This window comes from Elephantulus edwardii, unplaced genomic scaffold (genome assembly GCF_000299155.1).
Source record: "Elephantulus edwardii isolate Elephantulus edwardi_28Jun2011 unplaced genomic scaffold, EleEdw1.0 scaffold00041, whole genome shotgun sequence".
NCBI lineage: Eukaryota > Metazoa > Chordata > Mammalia > Macroscelidea > Macroscelididae > Elephantulus > Elephantulus edwardii.
In genome coordinates this window covers 15,764,528-15,785,576 of record NW_006399791.1, presented here as the reverse complement: position 1 = coordinate 15,785,576, position 21,049 = coordinate 15,764,528, and the positions used below count along the sequence as shown (strand labels likewise).

The following is a 21,049-nucleotide window of genomic DNA, read 5'->3' as shown; positions in this document are numbered from 1 at the left end:
CTCTCTCTCTCTCTCTTCCTCTCTCTCTCATTGCCAGACCTTTTCTCCATTCTGGTTGATGGCTTGGCACATGTGGTTTCACCAGCTTTTCACTCTGACTCCTCTTGCCTGAATATACCATCTGCTTGTCCTTCACACCCACCAGCCCCACTATATCAGGTCCTATGTTGCTCACTTGCAGGATTCTTGCAGGAGACCTCAACTCAATAGACATCTCAGACCAGGGAGTACCAGGAAGAGCAAGATTACCAAGCCTTGAAGGACTTAGGGAACAGAAGTCCTTCAGGGAAATCCTGTGGGGAAACTGACCTCTGGTTGGTAGGATAGAGTTCCACTGTGATCACGTCGAGTGCATTCCAAGCAGCAATGCTGGTGCCACAAAACAGGCATTGCCAGCCAATCATTGCAGACTCACTGTTGCCAAAAAACAGGAAGAAGCAGCAGACGGCTGAGATCAGCATAGAGCCACCTGTGGAGGAATATCAACAGTATTAAGAACATGAAGTCCTTGGTGCAGAGTTTAGGGCTACCTGTAAATTTGGAAGGCACCATTCCCAGGATAGACTTCACTTATGAAACTGTCTTCCACTTTGAAGGATTCCTAAAACACTCTGACATTCACTAGTTTACTGGAAGGACTCAACAAACTCACTGGAAGTAATTAACTTTATGGTTATTGTTTGTTTAGGGAAATTAAAACCATCAAAGGAACTGACACCTACACTGGAGACCATGTGAAGTTCAAGTGTAGAGTATTCCTCAAGGAGTCAGGCTAAATCCTTTCAAGTATCAATATATGGAAAATTTCAAGAATATTACCAACCATGGAAGCTCACTCAAGTTCCAGTGTTCAGAGGTTTTAATGGGGCTCCATTACATAGGCATGTTTGATTTATTGGTTAATTGATTGCCTCTTTTGTTGATATCAGTCTCTACACAAATCAGTACTGAATAATACAAACCCCCCATTCTGAAACATATGATCAATCTTCCTGACATAATCAATCCTAATGTTAGCTGTGGCCTGCCCCAGTCCACGATTCAATGTGGCTAGTCCCTGCTCTAAGCAAGGATGCCCTTATCAGGTATACAATAGATTATATCTTTGCATGAATTCTTTACTCCATCCATATTCATGTCTGTTAGACATGACTTCTACCCACAGATTTTACCCTGTCCCTCACCCACATAGATCCACATAGAGTAGCATTACCATTTTGCAAATGAAAAACCATCAGTTTGAACCCTCCCATGTCATACGCAAGGCGTCATTAGATTAGAGCTCTCTACATGAATCAGGTCACCTGAACTAATCTCCAGGAATGATTACAAAGTCACTATTGTGTGATGCTTCCTAGCACAGAGCAATTATGACTGGGGTAGAAGGGAATATTTTTAAAAGATAATTATGTGCTAGACATCATTCTATGTTTCTGACATACATCAGTATCAGTAAAATATTCCCCTTTTTGTGGGACATGAAGACATTTGTATAAATTAGCTTGAGAGGAAAACTTGAAGATAGACTATGTTTGTTATCTACAGTGCACCTGATACAGGCCATGGTCTTTGCAATCACTTGCTATGCCTCAGAAAGCTGAACAATGACTAGGAGTGATAGAAGGAGTAGTGATGCCTTTGAACTGTGGTGCTGGAGAAGAGTGTTGAATATACCATGGACTGCTAGAAGAACAAACTAAGGTTAGTCCTGGAGAGGGTTAAGCCAGGCTGCTTTATGGAGGCAAGGATTCTGAAACTTCGTCTGCCATACTTTGGACATGTTGCAAGGAGGGACCAGTCCTTGGAGAGGGACATGATGCTAGGGAAGGTGCAGGGACAGCACAAGAGAGGAAAACCCTCAATGACATGGATCAATTCAGTGACTGGAGTAATGGGGGTAGGTGTGTCAGAGACAATAAGACTGGCACATGATAGAGCAGGGTTTAGGGCTGTTGTACAAAAGTCGCTTTAAGTCACAAGCGACTCAACGACACATAACAACAACAGCAGCGACTCTAAACAGGTGCTCTGACCTTTTCAGCAGTGCCTCTGAGGTCTAGGAAAATACAAATCTAAAGCTTCCTTAACAGACAGTGTCCTTCCACATTTCTAACTCTATCTTCATTCTGTTAATATTCATTTTCTCCCATAATTCTTGAGGTTCTAGAGATAGTAATTGCTTTCCACTGCTGCAAGTTCTGGGTGCCTTTCTTGGCTTATGTTTCCCCTTGCCCTGTTCCCACCTCCCCAAGAAGCCCTAACAATAAAATATCTTCACTAGAACCATCTGGGATCAAATCACCTATGTTTCATGCCTGATACAGTAAGTGGTAAGAGAGTCTATGGAAAGATGACAGCATCAAAGCCAGTAAATCTAACCCAGAGAAGCTTGGACATGGGTCAAAATTTAAGCTGTTCGAGACAAGAAATCTGTAAATGAGATGGAAATAAGTGGAAAGGAAAGGAGAAACACAAAACTCAAACCCATTGCCATCAAATCAGAATCCACTCATAGGTGACCCTCCAGTGGGTTTTTGGAGGCTATAAATTGCATGGGAGGAGACTGCCCATCTTTCTCCTGCAGATATGCTGGTGAATTCAAACAACCAGAGAGGCATGACCCCTAGGTGGATAGTGCAACCACCTATAGATCATGGTATTAGAGTTCTCTCTTTCTTAATGCAAAAAGAAGCATGCCGGTCCCAAACAAATAGTGGGAAATAGAACAAGACTTTCCCACCAAGCATCAGAAATTTGGAAGGATGTTGCAATGGACAGGTGCTGCATTTCACTCACTGTGCATCAGAGTTTTTACTAAAGATTAGAAATAGGTACAGAGACAAAAGCATGGGGTGCTGAAAACACTGGCCGCCAATCTCAGAAGTAATATACAAATATTAACAAAAAAAACCCCAATTAGTAATTCTCAGCCATCAAGTAAATTGTGACTCATAGCAACTCTTCAACAAGTTTCCGAGACTATAAATCTTGATGAGAAGAGGTACTTACTGGTGAATTAGAAATGCCAGAGATGCACTGTTAAACAAGGAACTCATGAAATATTACTCAAAATTGGTGACCCTTGAGGACATTATGCTGAGTGAAATATCTCAGTCACAAAAGGACAAATACTGTATGGGGCCACCGTTGTAGAACGAAGCTGACATCAAGGTGGGGGTAAGACAGAAAAACTGGATAAATTATGTATACTGCATTGAAGTCAATGAGGGAGAGAACAGTTTAAAAGTAATATATTTTAGAGCGTTATGATTATCATAAGAGTTCAGAATGAGGGTTGCAGAGTGGAGTATACTTGGGGTGGGGGTGGGGGTGAGCAGGGGGATTGTATTCCAATGAAGGAGTTTTTTTCTTTTGCTTTTCAAGGAGAAGAACAAACTGGGGGTGAGGGTGGGGTGGGCAAGGAAAAAAGTGCAACAATGAATGAATGGAATTCCAAAATCTCTGTAAATATTCATTGAAATTAATAATAAAATTTAAAAGAGATAAAGACATGCCAGAGATGCATAGGGTTTCTGCTAGCATTGCAATGTGCTAGAGACTATTTCATCTGAGCTCTATACTAAAAGGCTGCTATTTTAAGGTAGTTGTTGTTATATACTGTCAAGTCAGAAACAGTGGATTTTCAGAGGATGTAAATCAGAGGAGAGGAGATTGCCCATCTTTCTCCTGGAGAGAAGCTGGTGTATTCAAAACTGAGTGTAACTGAGTGTCGCTTGGTTGCCAGCACAATTCCTTACCACCAAGCCACCAGAGCCCTCAGTAAAAGACTTGTTGTTGTTATGTGCCATCGAGTCGCTTGCAACTCATAGCGACCCTATGTAAAACAGCCCTAAACTCTGCTCTGTCCTGTGCCAATCACACTGCCTCTGACACTCCCTTCCCGATTACCCCAGTCACCTCACAGAAGGCCTTCCCCTCCTGTACCTGCCCTCCACCCTCCCAAGCATGATGTCCTTCTCCAAGGACTGGTCTTGCCTTACAAGTCCAAAATATGTTAGATGGAGCCTCAGAATCCTTGTGTCCAAGGAGCCACCTGGTTTAACCCTTTCCAGGATGAATCTGTTTGTTTTCCTAGCAGTCCATGGTACTCTCAATACTCTTCTCCAGCACCACAGCTCAAAGACATCAATGCTTCTGTCCTCCTTGGTCATTGTCCAACTCTCTAATGTATAACAAGTGATAGCAAAGACCATGGCGTGTATCAAACACACTTTAGTCTCCAGAGAGACACCATTGCTATTCAGTAGTTTGGAGAGGTCCCTAACAGCAGACTTTCCCATGGCAATATGCCTTTGAATTTCCTGGCTAGTGATGCCAAGATTGTTGACTGTGTAGCCAAGCAAACTTAAGCTGTGAACAATCTCAATATCTTCACCATCCATCTTGATGCTGCCAATTGGTCCAGTGGTGAGAATCTTTGTCTTCTTGACATTGAGCCTCAATCCATATTGGAGGCAGCAGTCCTTGACCCTCTGCAGCAAGTGCTTCAGGTCCTCCTCAGTTTCAGCAAGCAGGGTTGTGTCATCTGCATGACATAGATCTTCCACCAATCTTGACCCCACATTTCTCCTCATAGAGCCCAGCATCCCAGATAATCTGTTCTGCATACAGGTTGAAAAGGTATGGAAACAGGACACACCCCTGGCGTTCACCCTTCCCAATTTTGAACCATGCAGTGTTCACTTGCTCTATTCTGATGACTGTCTCCTGGTCCAAGTATAGGTTTTGCATTAGCACTATCAAGTGTTCTGGGATTCCCATTCTTCTCAGAGTCAGCCACAGTTTATTATGATCCACACAGTCAAATGCCTTTGCATAATCAATGAAACACAGATAGACTTTCCTCCGGTATTCCCTGCTTTCATCTAAGATCCATCTAACATCAGCTACAATATCCCTAGTACCACGACCCCTTCTAAACCGAGCCTGGACTTCTGGAAGTTCTCTGCTGATGTGCTGTTCCAGTCGTTTTTTTATAATCTTCAGTAGAATCTTGCTTGCATGTGAAATCAATGAGATTGTTCTATAGTTTCCACCCTCTGTTGGGTCACCTTTCATAAAAGACGAGATTATGAAATAATTAAATACTGATGTAAGTGTCTAATTTTGGGTGAGGCACGCCTCTTTGTGTATTACAGAGATCAGTTATGACACGGAATGTGGTCCTAATCACAAGAAGGGCTTTAGGGATGAGAAGAAAACTATGAGTTCCTAACCTGACCAGCTAGTGCCGTCTACCTTCTCTACTCCCCAGTTGACCTTCTACCCTCTAGCTAAGAATGCATGGCTGATATAGGAACTCATTACCAAGTCATCTGGTAGAACTTGCTTCCAAGAACTTACCAGGCTCGCTCTGGGCCTGACAAAGACTTCACTGTTTGGCACTAAGTGTCTAAGGATAGTGAAAAATTAAAAGAAATGTCAGAGGTTAACTCTTTCACTCTTTTACTCATCACAGTAGATGAAATTATCCTTTCAACAATCATGAAACAAGCTCAGAAAAGAATTCCCATCAGCTCTGAAAGCTAATTAGGGCAAGATGGCTATGTGACTCCAAGCTGGAGGATTTTTACACTATGCTGAGGCTTTGACACATTAACTTTGGTCACTTCATGAGGAAAAGTCTGTCACTGAAAAGGGACATCTTAGTTGGTAGAGGATCAACAAAAAAAGAGGAAACCCCAAAAGTTTGGCATAATAGACTCAATATACCAACACTCGTGCAGATGGGAAAGAAAGGCACTTTGCACGTAAGGTCTCCATGAATGACTTGCTGGCTGCTGACAGCTGCCCTCCAGTGCCTTCTGCTGCAAAGCTTGGTGCCTTGGACCAAAGTAAGTAATTGTCTGTCTTATTTGGCCCTGGTCAGTTAGGCGGTATTACTAAGTGGAACCTTCTAGTTAATTTCTCAAGAAATTAGTGAGGCATCTCTTGTTCCAGTTTGTTGGCATACACATAACACTTATTCATAGATTCCTTTCAGGCAGTTCTTACCCTCATTATAAGGTGGACTGGGGGAGGCGGAGGGAGAAAAAAAATAGACAATGATGAATGAATGAAAAATCCAACTTTTCTGTAAATTTTTGTTAAAGTCACAATTTAAAAAATGTCAAAAAAGGAATTAGTGAGCCTTCTCTCCCATCCTTGTGTGACTTTCATCTCCAGCAGAGAAGGCAGTACAGTTATTCCTACAGAAGACAGGAATCCTCCTCACAAGACCAAAAAGTTGACACGACAGGCATCTCTTATGCTCACTGTTAGAAGCAGGAGTGGCATCCGCTTTCCAAACAATATGCCTCTGGAGACTCTGAATTTTGATAAACGACTATAGTTATTGAAAGGCTTCAGGCCTTTTGTTCATAGGGTCACTATGAGTCGTGCTCGAATTGATCACAATCAGCAACAACAATAACAACAAAATGTGAAAGAACAAAATTTACTATGCTCTAAGCACTAGACAAAGATTTCCTTTCCACAAAGTCCTGATCAATTTTCCCCTCTCTGAGAGAGCAACCAATTATTTATTCTGGTTCCCTTTGAGCTTTGCCACTCCCTGGAAAGGTTGATCTTAATTTTACTGAACAACTTAAAGACACATTTATTAACAAACTACTCACCTAACTGTCACCCCTGACCTTGGCCCAAATGGTAATCTGTATTTTCTTTGGCCCTAATGTGCTTCTGTTAACACAGGCAGCTGATTCTTTGTGGAATGAGAAAAGGCCTGTGTTGTTAGCCCCCAACTCAATGCAACCCCAGGAACAACAGAATGAAACCCCACTGCCTAGCCCCACACCATCCCATGAGACTGCTGAGGTCCACGGGAAATAAAATTGTCTAAAGCAGATCGCCAGGCAGTTTTTAGAATTTCCACAGAGTGATGATTGTCCAAAGCAGTTGAGGCATATTTTTATGAGTCTGATGTGGTCTAGAACCTCTAATGAAATCTGTTCAGCATCACGGCAGCGCACAGCCTCTATGGACAGACAGGTGATGGCTCTACATGCCAATTAGGAATTTAATCTTATCCTCCTACACAAGAGGTAAGAATTCTACCTGAACCATTACTACCTCATTCTAAGACCTCACAGTGCCCCAAAGCCTTGAAGGTGTCTTGCATAAGCCAAGCTCCCAACCTTACCAGCTAGTTATAAGCATCTTCATCTGATTGGTAAGTTGAAGCCCAGAGGAATGAAGTAGCACATTAAAAACCTATTCAAATCACTACTGTTGTGTTACTGTTATTATTGCTAAGCAATAAATTTTCCTTAATATTTCCACACTCTCATTTAAGAGCCTACTGTATATTTCCTTACGTTAACCTTAGAAAGCCTTCTGGGAGTATATTTCTAGTATCGAATTTTCTAGATGAGACCAACTGCTGTCAAAGTAAGTACCTATCACAGTTACGTAGTAATGAAATTAAGGGAAAACTCAAACTCACTTCCATTAAGTCAGAACTGACTCAACTGACCCTCCAGTGGGTTTCTAATGCTGTAAACCACACTAGAGGAGACTGCGTATCTTTCTCCTGTTACAGGTGGTGGATTTGAACTGCCAGAGATGTTCAGTCTTTGGGTTAGCAGCACAACTTACTGTGGACTAGGGAAGTCCCTTTCAAAAAGCAAAAGTGCATCAAACTATTTAGTCCAAAGGCCTAACGGAGCAGGCAAACCTCAACCATAAAGAGGCTGAGACCAGAAGAATTAGATGGCACCTATTAATCAAGGCTTGTTAGTTTTGTTGTTGTTAGGTGCCATCAAGTAATGTACAACCCATGGCGACGCTATGAACAACAGATCTGAGCCTCGTCCTATCCTGTGCCACCCTCACACTTTCTGACACACAAGAACTCATTGCGGCAGTCACCGTGTCAATCCATCTGCTCTAGGGACATCCTCTCCTTCACTGACCCACTACTTTTACAAGCACCATGTCCTTCTCCAAGAAATAGCCCCTCTTAGCAACATGCCTGAACTATGTGAGATGAAACCTCATCATCTTTGTCTCCAAAGAACACTCTGGCTGTACCCTCTCCAAGACATACTTGTTTGTTCTTTTGTTCGTCCATGGGATGTTCAGTGCCACATGTCAAAGGCACCAATCCTTTTTCTGTCATCTTTATTCATTGTCCAGCTCTCAGATGCAGAGCAAGAAAGACCATAGCCTGAATCAGATGGACTTGAGTCCTCAAACTGACATCATTACTCCTTAGATATATGGAAAGGTCCTAACTTCAGACTTTCCTAGTGAAATACATCACCTTATTTCCTAACTGCTGGAATCCAAGCAAAATGAAATTGTTGACAGTTTCACTCTTTACTCCATCCATCATGACGCTGCATATCAGTCCGGCAGTAAGAATCTTTGTTTTCCTAATATTGAAGAGGCAAATCGCTACTGACGGCTGCATTCCTTGATCTTCTGCAACAAGTGCAAATCTTTCTCACCTTCAGCAAGCAATGTCGTACAATGCAGGTCAGTGATGAGTCTCCCTCCATTCCTGAAACCATATTCCTCTTCAGAGAGTCCAGCTTCCCAAATAATGTGCTCAGCATGCAGAATGAATAGGTATGGGGATAGACTACAACCCTGATGCACTTCCTTCTTAATTTTAAACTATGCAGTGTTCTCCTGTTATGTTCACACAACAGCCTCTTAGTATAGGTTCCACATGAACACAATTAAGTGCTTTGGGATTCCCATTCTTCTTAACGATTACTTGTTATGATCCACAGTCAAATGTTTTCGTACAGTAACTAAAGCATAAATCAACATTGTTATTTGTATACTGATGATCTAAAGTTGTGTGAAAGTTGACCACTACAGACAGCTCTAAAAAGGGATCATAGTCAACAGACCTGGAATGAATGGGTGAAAAGTATGGAATAGAACTAAAAAAAAAAAAAAACCACAAAACCCGCTAGGCTTACCAATCTGACAGACTAGTGGAACACACAAGACCTTGTGACGTCAGTAGCATAGATGCCTCCTCAAACTTGGCACAAAACACGCCTTTGTCCTCAACTTTCCCCCAACAGTGGACAGCACTGAATAAAGAACAGCAGAAACCCACACTCCTTAGCACAATCAACCACACAAGATGGAAAGGACAGCACTTATCCAGGGAGAAGGTTCAGCATGCAGGGAGAGATAGGATAGAGAGGTCACTGGAATTCAGAACTAGAAGGAAAAAGTGCATTGCATTGTTGTTCTAACCATCGAGTTAGAATTGAACCACAGCTGACTCGCCAGCTGGTTTTCAAAAGCAGTAATTACACAGGAGGAAACTGTCTAGCTGTCTCCATGAAACAACAGGTAGCTTTGAACCACATGCCTAGTTAAATTGTGGGTATTATAAATAATGTCATAAACCAAAATGTTTGAACGACTAAATGAAAAATCAATATAAATGGAAATTTTTCATTTAAATCACAATTTTTTAAAAAGTACTGCTTCCTCCTCTGGCCCAGCAGTCTCAACTTCCACGGAGTCTCCCTTGGCAGTACCAGCATAAGCCAAGAATGGTGGGGCTCAGGAGCCCTCTTTAACTTTTTTATATAGTTGAAAGCTCTGCCTCAGCCCATTGGCTAAGACACCTCCAACTACTCACCAATCATCTTCAGCCTCCCTACTCTGTCCATGAGCAGAGCCGAAATGATGTTCCCAGGCAAGACAGACAGGCTGCCGAGGAAGCTGACGAGGTAAATCAGGAAGTCATTATCCTCCTTGAAGTCCATGTGGCAGCCCTCCTTCTGCTCCAGAAAAGTTGAGTTGATAAAGCGACAGTTGATGAACTTCTGCTCATAGAGGTCTGAGGAGAAAAGGAATCTTTGGTTCATGTAACTCGGAAGGTAACTGGGGAAAGGAAGGTCAGCATGGAATGTGGCTTTTGGCAAAGAGACATTCTTAGAATAAAGGCAAATTGTGGATATCTAAAGATATAAAGAGAAGCTTCTACACCTATAATGACCTATTCAAGATTTTATAAGAACAAAAAAAAGTAATATTAAGAGGCATTTGTAAACATGTTGTTCTCATGTGCTTTTGAGTCGCCTGTGACTCATAGCGTACAACAGCCCTAAAGCCTGCTCTATCCTGTCTCTGACACACCTACACCCATTACCCCAGACCCTGAATCAATCCATCTCATCAAGGGTCTTTTTTTTTTTGTAAATATATCATCTATTTTTTAAAAAATATATCATCTCTCAAACCTGGGTAAGATTCCTGTCTGTACCAATGAGTAGGTACAAGGGCCCAGTGATGTGGCCTCTCCCTCAAGTCTACTCGGCTTACATATAGCAGAAGACAAGAGGTAGGTCTAGGCCTAGAGGCTAACTGAGGAGACCATTAAGAAAGCTGAATGTTCTTAACAATAAAAGCCTTTTGCTTGCTTGGCTAGTTGCTGTTTTGGCAGAAAGGTCACGAGAAACGGCTCATGGGAAACCTGAGTTTGAGGGGCTGGTTCTGCAGCTAATCCTCTGCCATCCCTGAGCCTTCATCTGTAAAATCTGGGAGAGGACCTGCTGATCTAGTTTACTTCTCTGGCCTCTGGTATCTTCCACTACAGCAGAGAATGCAAATGGTCAGGCACCACCAAAATGTAAGAGGAGGAAAAAAGGAAACATCTGCTTTGAGAGGCAAACAGCTAATTTATGGAAGGCATTTTTATCACTGCTAAGAAATCCAGGGTGATAAACTCCATAATGGATTATTAAGAGGCTGAGGGGTAATTAAAGGTCAGATAGGGAGCCCCTGGCACCTGAAATTATGGAGGAAAAAAGATGATCTTGTATGAACGATCCCTGAGGGCAGATGTCAGGGAGAAAGCACAGATCCGCATATGATGGGAATAGCTTAGTTAGGGGTGGAGGTGGGGTGGAAATTACAGAATTTAGAGCCAAACAACTGGAAGAATTAATCTGAGCTCCCAAATTGGCTGGCTGTGGCAGCAAACGTGGTACTTAAGCCTCAATTTCCAAAATCAGAGGTGATAATGTCACAGCCCTCTCAGATAACCCAGGCAAAGCCATGGGGAAACCCATTCAGCTTACAATAAGAGTACTGTAGTAGAATTTTAACATTTTCTTTATCATGGAAATTTTTTTTACTTGTTTTATATTTATTAAATTATTTTTTATTTGAGTGAAGGCTTAACAAATCATATTGAGTTTTCTTAGACATTTTGCTTTATAACATTAATTACCATATTAATTAATTACAATGTCTAACCAACCCTTGTGGTATATTGCTTCACTCAACTTATCGATTGATTAAATTTTACTATATTTTCCCGCTCTTCCCATCCTTCTAACTGCCAAGTTTTATCTATCCCGAAAGCACGTGGTTCGAGGCCACCAGGAGAAGGATGGGCAATCTCCCATTAACTGCCACTGAAAACCTGCTGGAGGGTCGGCTATGGTATAATAACAAACCTTTCCTTAGCTTTTCATGATAGTGTCCTTAATTATACCATATCTGTCCTTGCCAAACACAACTTTATATACTTAGAAATACACCTAACTAGAGAAACTAAAGAACTTTATAAAGAAAACTAAAAACACTAGTGCAAGAAACAGTAAGAGACCTAAATAAATGGTGAAAATGTTCCTTGTTTGTGGATAGAAAGGCTCAATATAGTGAAAATGAATTGTACTATTTTAAAATACCCATATCATTTTACTTTATGCACAAAACATAAAAAGATGTGAATTCCTTGCCGAGTTATTGTTTTAAATTGTCTACAATACCTTGCTCCTACCAAGAACCATTAGTGTGTAGCATCAGCTCATTGAGACAGCAACACTTAAGCAGAATGTTTGTTTCCATTTTACACATGATAATATTGAGATGTGGAAACATTTGATATGGTCAAAGTTGTGTGAATAGCAGAGGTACATTTGGAGTTTGAAGCTATTTCTCCACCTCAGGGATTAGCACAGTTATCTCTGGATACTTTTCTAGTCCTGAAGTATTTCCTAAGCTTTTGCTTCTTAGACAGAATGAGCCTGCCTTTGTCACTGATTACAAGTCAGTTTAACAGTAATCTTTCCATGCTCTTACCTGTGTTGTAAAAGATGGTAGATTCGATGGTACAGTTTTTGAAATAGGTATCCGTAGATGTAACATCCTCAAAATAGCACTCATCAAAAAAGGTATTTTCAAAGAGAACATGCTTAAAGTACATCTTTGTGAACCTGTGGACAAGACATTAATTAGCTCCTGAGTGATTCCTCCAGGGAAGCATGAGGCTTGAGACCAAAGTGGAACACAGAGAGCATCAAAGAGTGGAGGTGTTAGAACATTAGTTTAAATCTATTTTGCCATAAGTTAGATATGGCTTCTTGGCTGGGAAGGGCTCCAATACTTTGGAAGTTGTTAATAGCATTTAGCACCTGTTTAAAAAATGTGTTGTTGGTGAGTCAATTCCAATCCACGATGACACCTTGTGTGCCACAGGAGAACTGCACTCCATAGGGTTTCAGGGCAGATTTTTCCAAAGGAAAATGCCAAAATGTCTCTGGACAGACCTGAATAGTCAATCTTCTATCCAGAAAGAAGACAAGTATGTTAACTATTTGCAACAACCAGGGATTTCACCCCGGGTATACATGAGGTACTATGCACCAGCATTGTGGATCCCATGGGCAACTCCACAGATCTTTTGCATCAGAACCATGAAAATGTGAGCTTGTGTAATGTGGAAATATGCACACTATTTTGCATTATGGGGAGCTATCAAAACATGCAGGTTCCTAGGTTGGTCTTGAGAGGTTTAGAAGCAATAGATTTGCAGAGGGCCTGAGAATCTTCAATTTTCAAAAATCTCCCCTTAAAAGGAAGGTATGAAGAAATAGATAGTTTTATTCATATTGTTAGTAGAATATAATTGGGCAATTTTGAAAATTTTCAAATACATATTCCATTTTTTTTTTTTGGAATATGACCTCTAAGAATTTATCCTACACATACTCATGTAGGCAAAGAGACACAGCCACTGGTGATAATCATTCTAGTATTATTTATAAAAGCAATGGAAGACTTCCTAAACAGATAGATAATAAACATGTTGATGGTCAATAGAGATAGATGTGTGTGTATCTATGTTCATATGACTAAATAGAAACATAATGTGTACTTATATATAAGTAATAACAATGTCTATTTCTATTATCTATAATAGAATACTACATAGTTATTTTGGAAGCAGGAGTGGCATCCACTTCCTAAATAACATGCCTCTGGAAGCTCAATGAACTTTGAGAAACGACAGTTATCAAAAGCCTTCATGTCTTTTGTTCATAGGGTCGCTATAAGTCATGCTCAACTCGACGGCAATCAACAACAACAACATAGTTATTATTTCAAATGAAGTATATCTACATGGATGTTGTTGTTGGTAGGTGCTCTCAAGACGAGCAGGACCCATGAACACCAGATCTGAGCCCTGTCCTAGCCGGTTCCTTCCTCACAATCTCCGACATACTAGAGCTCATGCAGCTGTCACTGTGTCAATCCATCTGGTTGAGGGTTTTCCTCTCTTTGGCCGACCCTCCACTATCCCAAGCATGATGTCCCTCTCCAAGGAATAGCATTTCCTAGCAACATGCTCAAAGTATGTAAGACAAAGCTTTATAACCTTTGCCTCCAAGGAGCACTCTGACTGCAGTTTCTCCAAGACATTAAATGCATAAATATGGAAAAATCTTCAAGATATATTAACTGAAAAATAAGATGCTGAAAACAGTTTTTACAACATGTAAGAAAATATAGAGTGTAAAATAGTATTGATATCATTTAAATATTTGTTCATCAGAAAGCATATGGTGCCTGTTTCCAAATGCATAGACTTAAACTGGGGAATTACACAAGAAAGAAGTGTTTTCTACAGGGAGTGTGCTATGTGACAAGGCTCAGGTTTGAGGTAAACTTTATTTTCCCTTGATTATTGTTGTTGATAGAACAAACTGATAGCTGACCCGCCAGCAGGTTTTCTGAGGCAGAACATCACACAATAACTAGTTAACAGACATATACCAAGATGGATGAAGGGGAAGGCAACATACAATAAGGGGATGATCAGCCTAATGAAAACACAAACAATAACATAATTCTCTATTAGTTATACTGTTAGGTTGAAAGCTTTGAGTGTATCTTTTATTTGTCAAGAATTCTAACTCATTAGCTCAGTCATTCATCTTTTCATTTATTCACATCCAGCCCTCAACAAACATATACTAAGAATTGTAGGAGAAGCTGTCAATATAGAGAGAAAGATGTCTAACAGAGTAAAAAATAAACACATAGACAATTACAATCCAGTGGAAATTGAGTGACAGGATTCAGGTATGAGGGGCATTGTTCTTCTTCAGAGCCGCCTGTGATGGCTAATGACTCTCACTCTCACATCGTATTGTGGTCTTCTCCAAACACCAGTCAAGCACCACGTCTCATTCTCTCTCATCCTCTTATCACCACTGAGTTGGAACCAACTATAAGTTAGCTATAAGCTAACCCTTCTTTGGGTTCCCAAAACTTCAAATCACCCAAGAAAGGAAACTGCCCATCTTTTTTTTTAAGAAGCAAGGGTAAATTTGAAGTGTCAGAGAAGCACAGTGTTTGGTTTGGGCCAGCTTCTGAAGAAAAAAAAAAAAACACACAACAAAACAACAAAAACCTCCTATGCAAACAAGACCAGGGTAAGTGTTTAGCAAAAAGATGCCCCAATTTTCTGCATTAGAATGCCCTGAATTTACTATCAAAGGTACAATTTCCAAGGTTCCAAACAAAACTTGCTGAACCATAACCCAAGAGACAAAAGCCAGATTCTGCCTCCTTTACTGGATTCCACAGAGACAGTATCATACTGAAAATGACTTAAGGAACTTTGATTTAGAAAATCAGATTGTGTTGGGTAATTTTTCTAAGGGAAAAAAACTGGCTACAGACTTTTAAACTAAAAGCTGTCACTGAACTTTTTAGGCTTCCACTAAAAACTCGTGGGTAAGCCTTTGGTTGGGGGAAGGTGCCTCTGATTTAAAAATTAATGTAATTTGCATGGCAGATCTGTTTACTCAGGAAAGCTATTCCAGGATATGGCCTCACATCTGCGTCTTTCTTATTACATTCTCCTCCTTAATAGTGTTAGGATGGTGATGTGGCCTTCAGTGGTATTTTAATGTTCTGCAAAGGGTGGGTGAGAAAGTAAAGCCATAAATCATAAACAGGGCTGACACAGGCAGACCTTAAAATGCATCACCCAGAGAGTTATAAAAAGCCAAGTTATAAGGAAAGAGATAAAAGGGAAAAGGACCAAGGCATATTTTATGAGTCTCCATATAAATCATATCTTCCCATCTCTAATTTATACACAGATGGGGCCCAAGGCTCTTTACTCAGGATAGTTCAAAGGCTAAAAGAAAAATTAGCTCAAATATCTCATGAATGTTCCCGTTAAGAAAACAGCAAGCATTGACATCTCTAAATCCTTGAAATAAGTCCTGTTGCAGAAAATTTATTTTAGTTACCCTCTCAAACCCAAAGCTCAGCCCACCAAGTGCTCTAAGTTCTGTCAAATGTCACATGTTTTTAGTTAATATGGGATTTTTAGGCTCAGCTCCACCCTCATGCAGCTCAGTCTATTAAAAGGATGTTGTTGTTGTTGTTATGGACTGTCAAACCAGAATCAGTTCATACCTAACCTTCCAGTGGGTTTTCAGAGACAACAAATCACATGAGAGGAGACTTCCCATCTTCCTCCAGCAGAGCTGCTGGTAGATTCAAACTGCATGTCTTTGGTTTGGCAGCTCAACTCCTCACCACTAAGTCACCAGAGCTCCTGGGTCAAAGGGATAGGCAATGAATTTGATAATTAAAATAGATTGTGGTAATTACCAAGTCAGATGTAAGTTACAAATTCACTTCAAAGGGAATATCTTACCCAGCTGAACCAAGACATGAGGAGGAAGGCACCTTCCTTAAAGAGACGACACACAGGGGACCTTATGTTAAGTTAAAAGCAACTAAATATCTGAAGGAAGCACACTCCAGGTCTCAGAGACAAAGTGTGTAAAGATTTGAACAGGTAAGCTAGGTTCTTCCATATTTTTACCAAATAAAAATTAACTCCTCCTTCGTATGTATTATACCAGTTCCCAAAAATAAATGAATAAAGGACCCAGGTTCCCAAAGATCCCCTATAAACAGTGAAAGAAAATAGAGATCTCCAGAAAATCTCGAATCCTCAACTCTCATTAATCATCTATCCAAAGTAGTCAAACCAAACTCCACGGCCACCAGGTTGATTCCAGCTCACAGCAGTTCTCTACTGGATTCCCAAGGATGGAAATAATTACAAGCAGGAGCTGCTCGTCTTTTCCCCATGCTGTAGCTGGTGGATTTGAACCACTGGCCTTTGGGTTAGAAGCCAAGCAGGTAACACACTACGCCACCAGGGCTTTAATGCAAACTAAAGCAAACCACAAATAAAATGATCATTCACTTCAGAAAAGCTGTGCTTAGACCTAAGTCGTCTAAAGAATAGTTGTTGTTGTTGTTGTGTCAAATATGGCCCATTAGTGACCCTATGAACAAATGACCTGAACCTAGTCCTATCCTGTGCCATCCTCATCATCTCTGACACACGCAATCCCATTGCTGCAGTCACTGTGTCAATCCATCTCATTGAAAGTCTTTGTCACTTTTGTCAACCTTCTACCTTTCCAAACATGATGTCCCTCTTCTGACAACATGCCCAAAGTACATAAAACAAAGCTTTGTCATCTTTGCCTCCAGGGAGCATTCTGGCTGCCTTTTTCCAAGACATATCTGTTTGTTCATTTGGCAGTTCACGGAGTATTCAGCATTCTTAACACCACAGCCCAAACGCATCAGTTCTTCTGTCAGGTAGTCACTGTCCAGCTTTCATATGTGTAGCAAGTGATTAGAATAGAAAGTCTTAGCTGATTGTCTCACTTCTCAAGCCTCACTCCTTTTACTCAATCATTAACACATTCTTCAAACACATCATGAGTGGGGACCAACCTGCAGGACTTTGGCACCAGGCTAGTCTCTTCTACAAAACCAAACTTAAAAATCTAAAAATAGAGGTGTTGGAAAGTGACTTTTTCCAGATATAGTATATAGATCAGTAAGCTCTGGTGGTGCAGTTCACTGAGAATTTTGTTGCTAATTCAAAGTCTGCACATCTCTGGTAGTTTGAACCCACCAGCCTCTCTGTTGGAGCTGTTTTTAGGTGGTGAGGTTTTTACTACATGATTCTATAAATAAAGGGAGTTTTTTAGTGTATGTTTCTTTTATTATGTGCTGTTGTTTTGAAAACTGTCAATTCAGAACTGAGCCACAGCTGAATTTCCTGCAGGTTTTCAGAGGCAGTTTAATCTTATGAGAGAAGATTGTCCATCTTTCTCTCACAGAGCAGCTGGTGGATTTGAACCATACGCCTTCAGGATTGCAGCACAGCTTCGTACCACCAGGCCACCACTGCTCATTGTGTGTGGCCTTAAGAAATAAAAAGTGGACTTAGCTATGGCCATCTTAACTTACCAAATTACTAACGTAGTAATTCATGAAGGATGAGAAAATATGATGGGAAGTCCTGATGTCAATACCACCTGAACTGTCTCTAAAGACACAAACGAATGGGTAGAGAAGCTGTGGTATATTCGCACAATGGAATACTATGCTGCATTGGAAAAACAAGGAACTCATGCAATATTATTCAAAATGGGTGACCCTGGAGGACATTATGCTGAGTGAGGTATCTCAGTCACAAAGGGACAAATGCTGTATGGTGCCACTGTTGTAGAATGAGGCTGGCATTGGGGTGGGGGTAAGACTGAGAAAAACTGGATGAAATATGTTTATGGCATTGAAGTCTATAGGGAAGAGAATAGTTTAAAAGTATTATATTTTAGGGCATTATGTTTATCGTAAGAGTACGGAATGAAGGTTGCAGAGTGGATTATATCTGGGGGTACGGGGTAGGGTTTGGGGAGGTGCGGGGTATTGTGTACCAATGAGGGAGTTTTTCTTTTGCTTTTCAAGGAGAGAAGCAAATGGGGGGGAGGGGTTTGTGCGGGGAGAAGGGTGCAACAATGAATGAATGGAATTCCAAAATCTCTGTAGATGTTCATTGAAATGAAAAGTAAACAAACTAAATTAAAAAAATAATAAAAAATAATAAAAAGACACATATTCTTCTGTTTCAGTGAATCTGCCAGATAATCTAACTTTCTGTCTGTCGCAGCTTCTACTCAAGCCTTCCCACCTGCTGAATTCACAATGCCCTATCATGTTTGTTTTGCAAAAATCCTAACACATACACAGCCTTTATTAAATAAGAACTGAAGCAAAATTTTTTTAAAAAAGAGAATACAAAGGAAAATGGCAATGATAAAGGATAAAGACAACAGCAGTTGTTATTAAATTATTGTTGCTGTTGTCGATTGTTGTCAAGTCAAGCATGACTCATAGTGACCCTATGAACAGGAAACCCAAAGCCTTTCTATAACTAAGGTTGCTTCTCAAAGTTCATAGAGTTTATAGAAGCATGTTGTTTAGGAAGTGGATGCCACTCCTGCTTCCAAAAGTGTCTTAATCTGGGAGCTGCACAAAACACTCTCCACAATGGATAACCGTTATGGTACTTGACACCTCAATGACACAGATTCAGCATCACAGCAACCCCAGGTTATTTCAGTACAGTAAATTGACAGAAGAGTGCTGTACCACTTAGAAGAATGTTCCTCCAAAATATAACAACTGACTTTTAAATACAAAGGTTCACCACAAAATCTTGTTGACTCTAAACAAGAGACTTAAGTAAAGAATAAACAAAATATATTCTTCTTGTTATATTCCATCATGTCGCCTGCGACCAATAGCAACCCTATGTACTGCAGTTCTGAACCCTTCTCTGTCCTGAGCCAGTCTCACCAATTCCAACACACCAACCTCAATACCCCCATTTCTCCAGTTACTGTATCAATCCATCTCATCCGGGGTCTTCCTCTTTTGTGCTGTCCCTCTACCTTTCCGAGCATCATGTCCTTCTCCAAGAGTTGGTCTCTCCTGGTCAGGTGCACAAAGTATGTGAGGCTGAGCTTCAAAATCCTAGCCTCCAAGGAGAGACTTGTTTTCACCCTCTCCATGACAGACCTATTTGTTTTCTTGACAGTGGATAGTATGTTCAAGACTCTTCTCCATCACCACAACTCAAAAGCATCAATTTAAAAAAAAAAAAGTTTAAAAAAAAATAAACAAAATTTTTTTTAAAGCATCGATTTTTCTGTCATCCTTAGTCATTGTCCAGCTCTCTGAAGCATAACAAGTAATTCTGAAGATCATGGCTTGAATTAGGAACACCCTAGTCTCTAGACTGTCATCGTTGCTTTTCAGTACTCTGGAGAGGTCGCTGACAGTAGATTTTCCCAGTGAAATTAGCCTTTTTATTTCATGACTGCTGTTGTTAAAAGTGTTAATTGTGGATCACAGCAAGCCATAGTTGTTAACAACCTCAATCTCTTCTCCTCTACCATGGTGCTGCCATTTGGACCTGTGGTGAGAATCTTTGTCTTCTTGATGTTGAGCTTCAATCCATATTGAAGTCTACAGTTCTTGACCTTCTGCAGCAAAGAACTTCATGTCTTCCTCAGTTTCAGCAAGCAAGGTTGTGTTATCTGCATATCATAGGTTGTTGATGAATCTTCCTCCAATCCAATTGATACCACTTTTCTCCTTGTAAAGCTCTGCTTCTCGAATGGTCTGTTCTGCATACAGACTGAAAAGGTATGGGAATAGGCTGCATCCCTGACACACTCCTTTCCTGATTTTGAAGCATGCAGTGTTTCCTTGATCTGTTCTGAGGCCTACTTCCTGGTCCAAGTACAGGTTTCACATCAGCACAATGAAGTATTTTGGTATTTTCCTCAAGGTTAGCCAGAATTTGTTGTGATCCACAGTCAAATGCCTTTGCATAGTCAATGAAACACACATCTTCTGGTACTCTCTGCTTTCTACCAAGATCCATCTGACATTGGCAATAATGTCTCTAGCGCCACAACCTCTTCTAAACCCAGCTTACATTTCTGATAGGTCTCAGACAATGTATTGTTACAGTCATTTCTGGATAATCTTCAGCAGTATTTTGCTAGTCTGTGATATTAATGATATTGTTTGATAACTTCCACACTCGGTCGCGTCACCTTTTTTTGGAATGAGAATAAATATGGATTTTAGTTGATCAAGTAGCTGTCCTCCAGATTTCTTGGCACAACTTGATGAGTTATTACATCTGCAAAAGAAAAATAAAGCAAACGTGTGTGTGTGTGTGTGTGTGTGTGTGTGTGTGTGAAAATACCATAAATAAAATTTAACAGTGCACCAATCTATAAAACAACCTAAAATTTCAATTGATAATTATAGACAAAGGATGGTGTGTATTCATATATATCTTGCAGTGAAAATGAACAGGCAACAAAAACAAAGCTGAAGCCAAAGCTAAAGGAAGAAACCAAGAAATCAAAGAGCTGAACAGAAAATCTCAAAAGGCAGCTCAGGATGACAAAGCAAGATACTATAATGAAATGTGTAGAGAGCTGGAGTCAGAAAATCAAAAGGATCAAACTCCCTCAGCATTTCCTAAGCTGAAGGAGTTAAAAAACAAATTCAAGCCACAGGTGGCAATACTTAAGGATAGTCTGGGTAGAATGTAAAATGATCCAGGAAGTATCAAAAGAAGATGGAAGGAGTACACAGAGTTACTGTATCAAAAGGAATTGGCTGACACAGAGGAACTTCATGAAATAACATATGAGTAAGAGCCTATGGTGATGAAGGAGGAAGTTCAAGTTGCTCTGAAGGAATTGGCAAAAAACAAGGCTCCAGGAGTTGACAGCATACCAATTGACATATTTCAACAAAGAGACATTGCCCTGGATGTGCTCACTAAGTTTTGCGAAGAAATCTGGAGGACAGCCAGCTGGCCAACTGACTGGACAAGATC

General features: G+C 40.5%; 1 protein-coding gene across 1 annotated transcript in view; it reads right to left on the bottom strand.

Annotated features, from left to right (window-relative positions):
• SV2B (synaptic vesicle glycoprotein 2B) overlaps positions 1-21,049 on the bottom strand; it is a 124,090-nt gene that overhangs the window by 3,914 nt on the left and 99,127 nt on the right. Inside the window, exons 9-11 of the mRNA XM_006885187.1 lie at positions 12,088-12,221; positions 9,635-9,835; positions 310-469 (exon numbers count right to left, since the gene is read on the bottom strand). Of these exons, the coding sequence (XP_006885249.1) occupies positions 310-469; positions 9,635-9,835; positions 12,088-12,221 (495 nt within the window). The remainder of the gene's footprint in view (positions 1-309; positions 470-9,634; positions 9,836-12,087; positions 12,222-21,049) is intronic.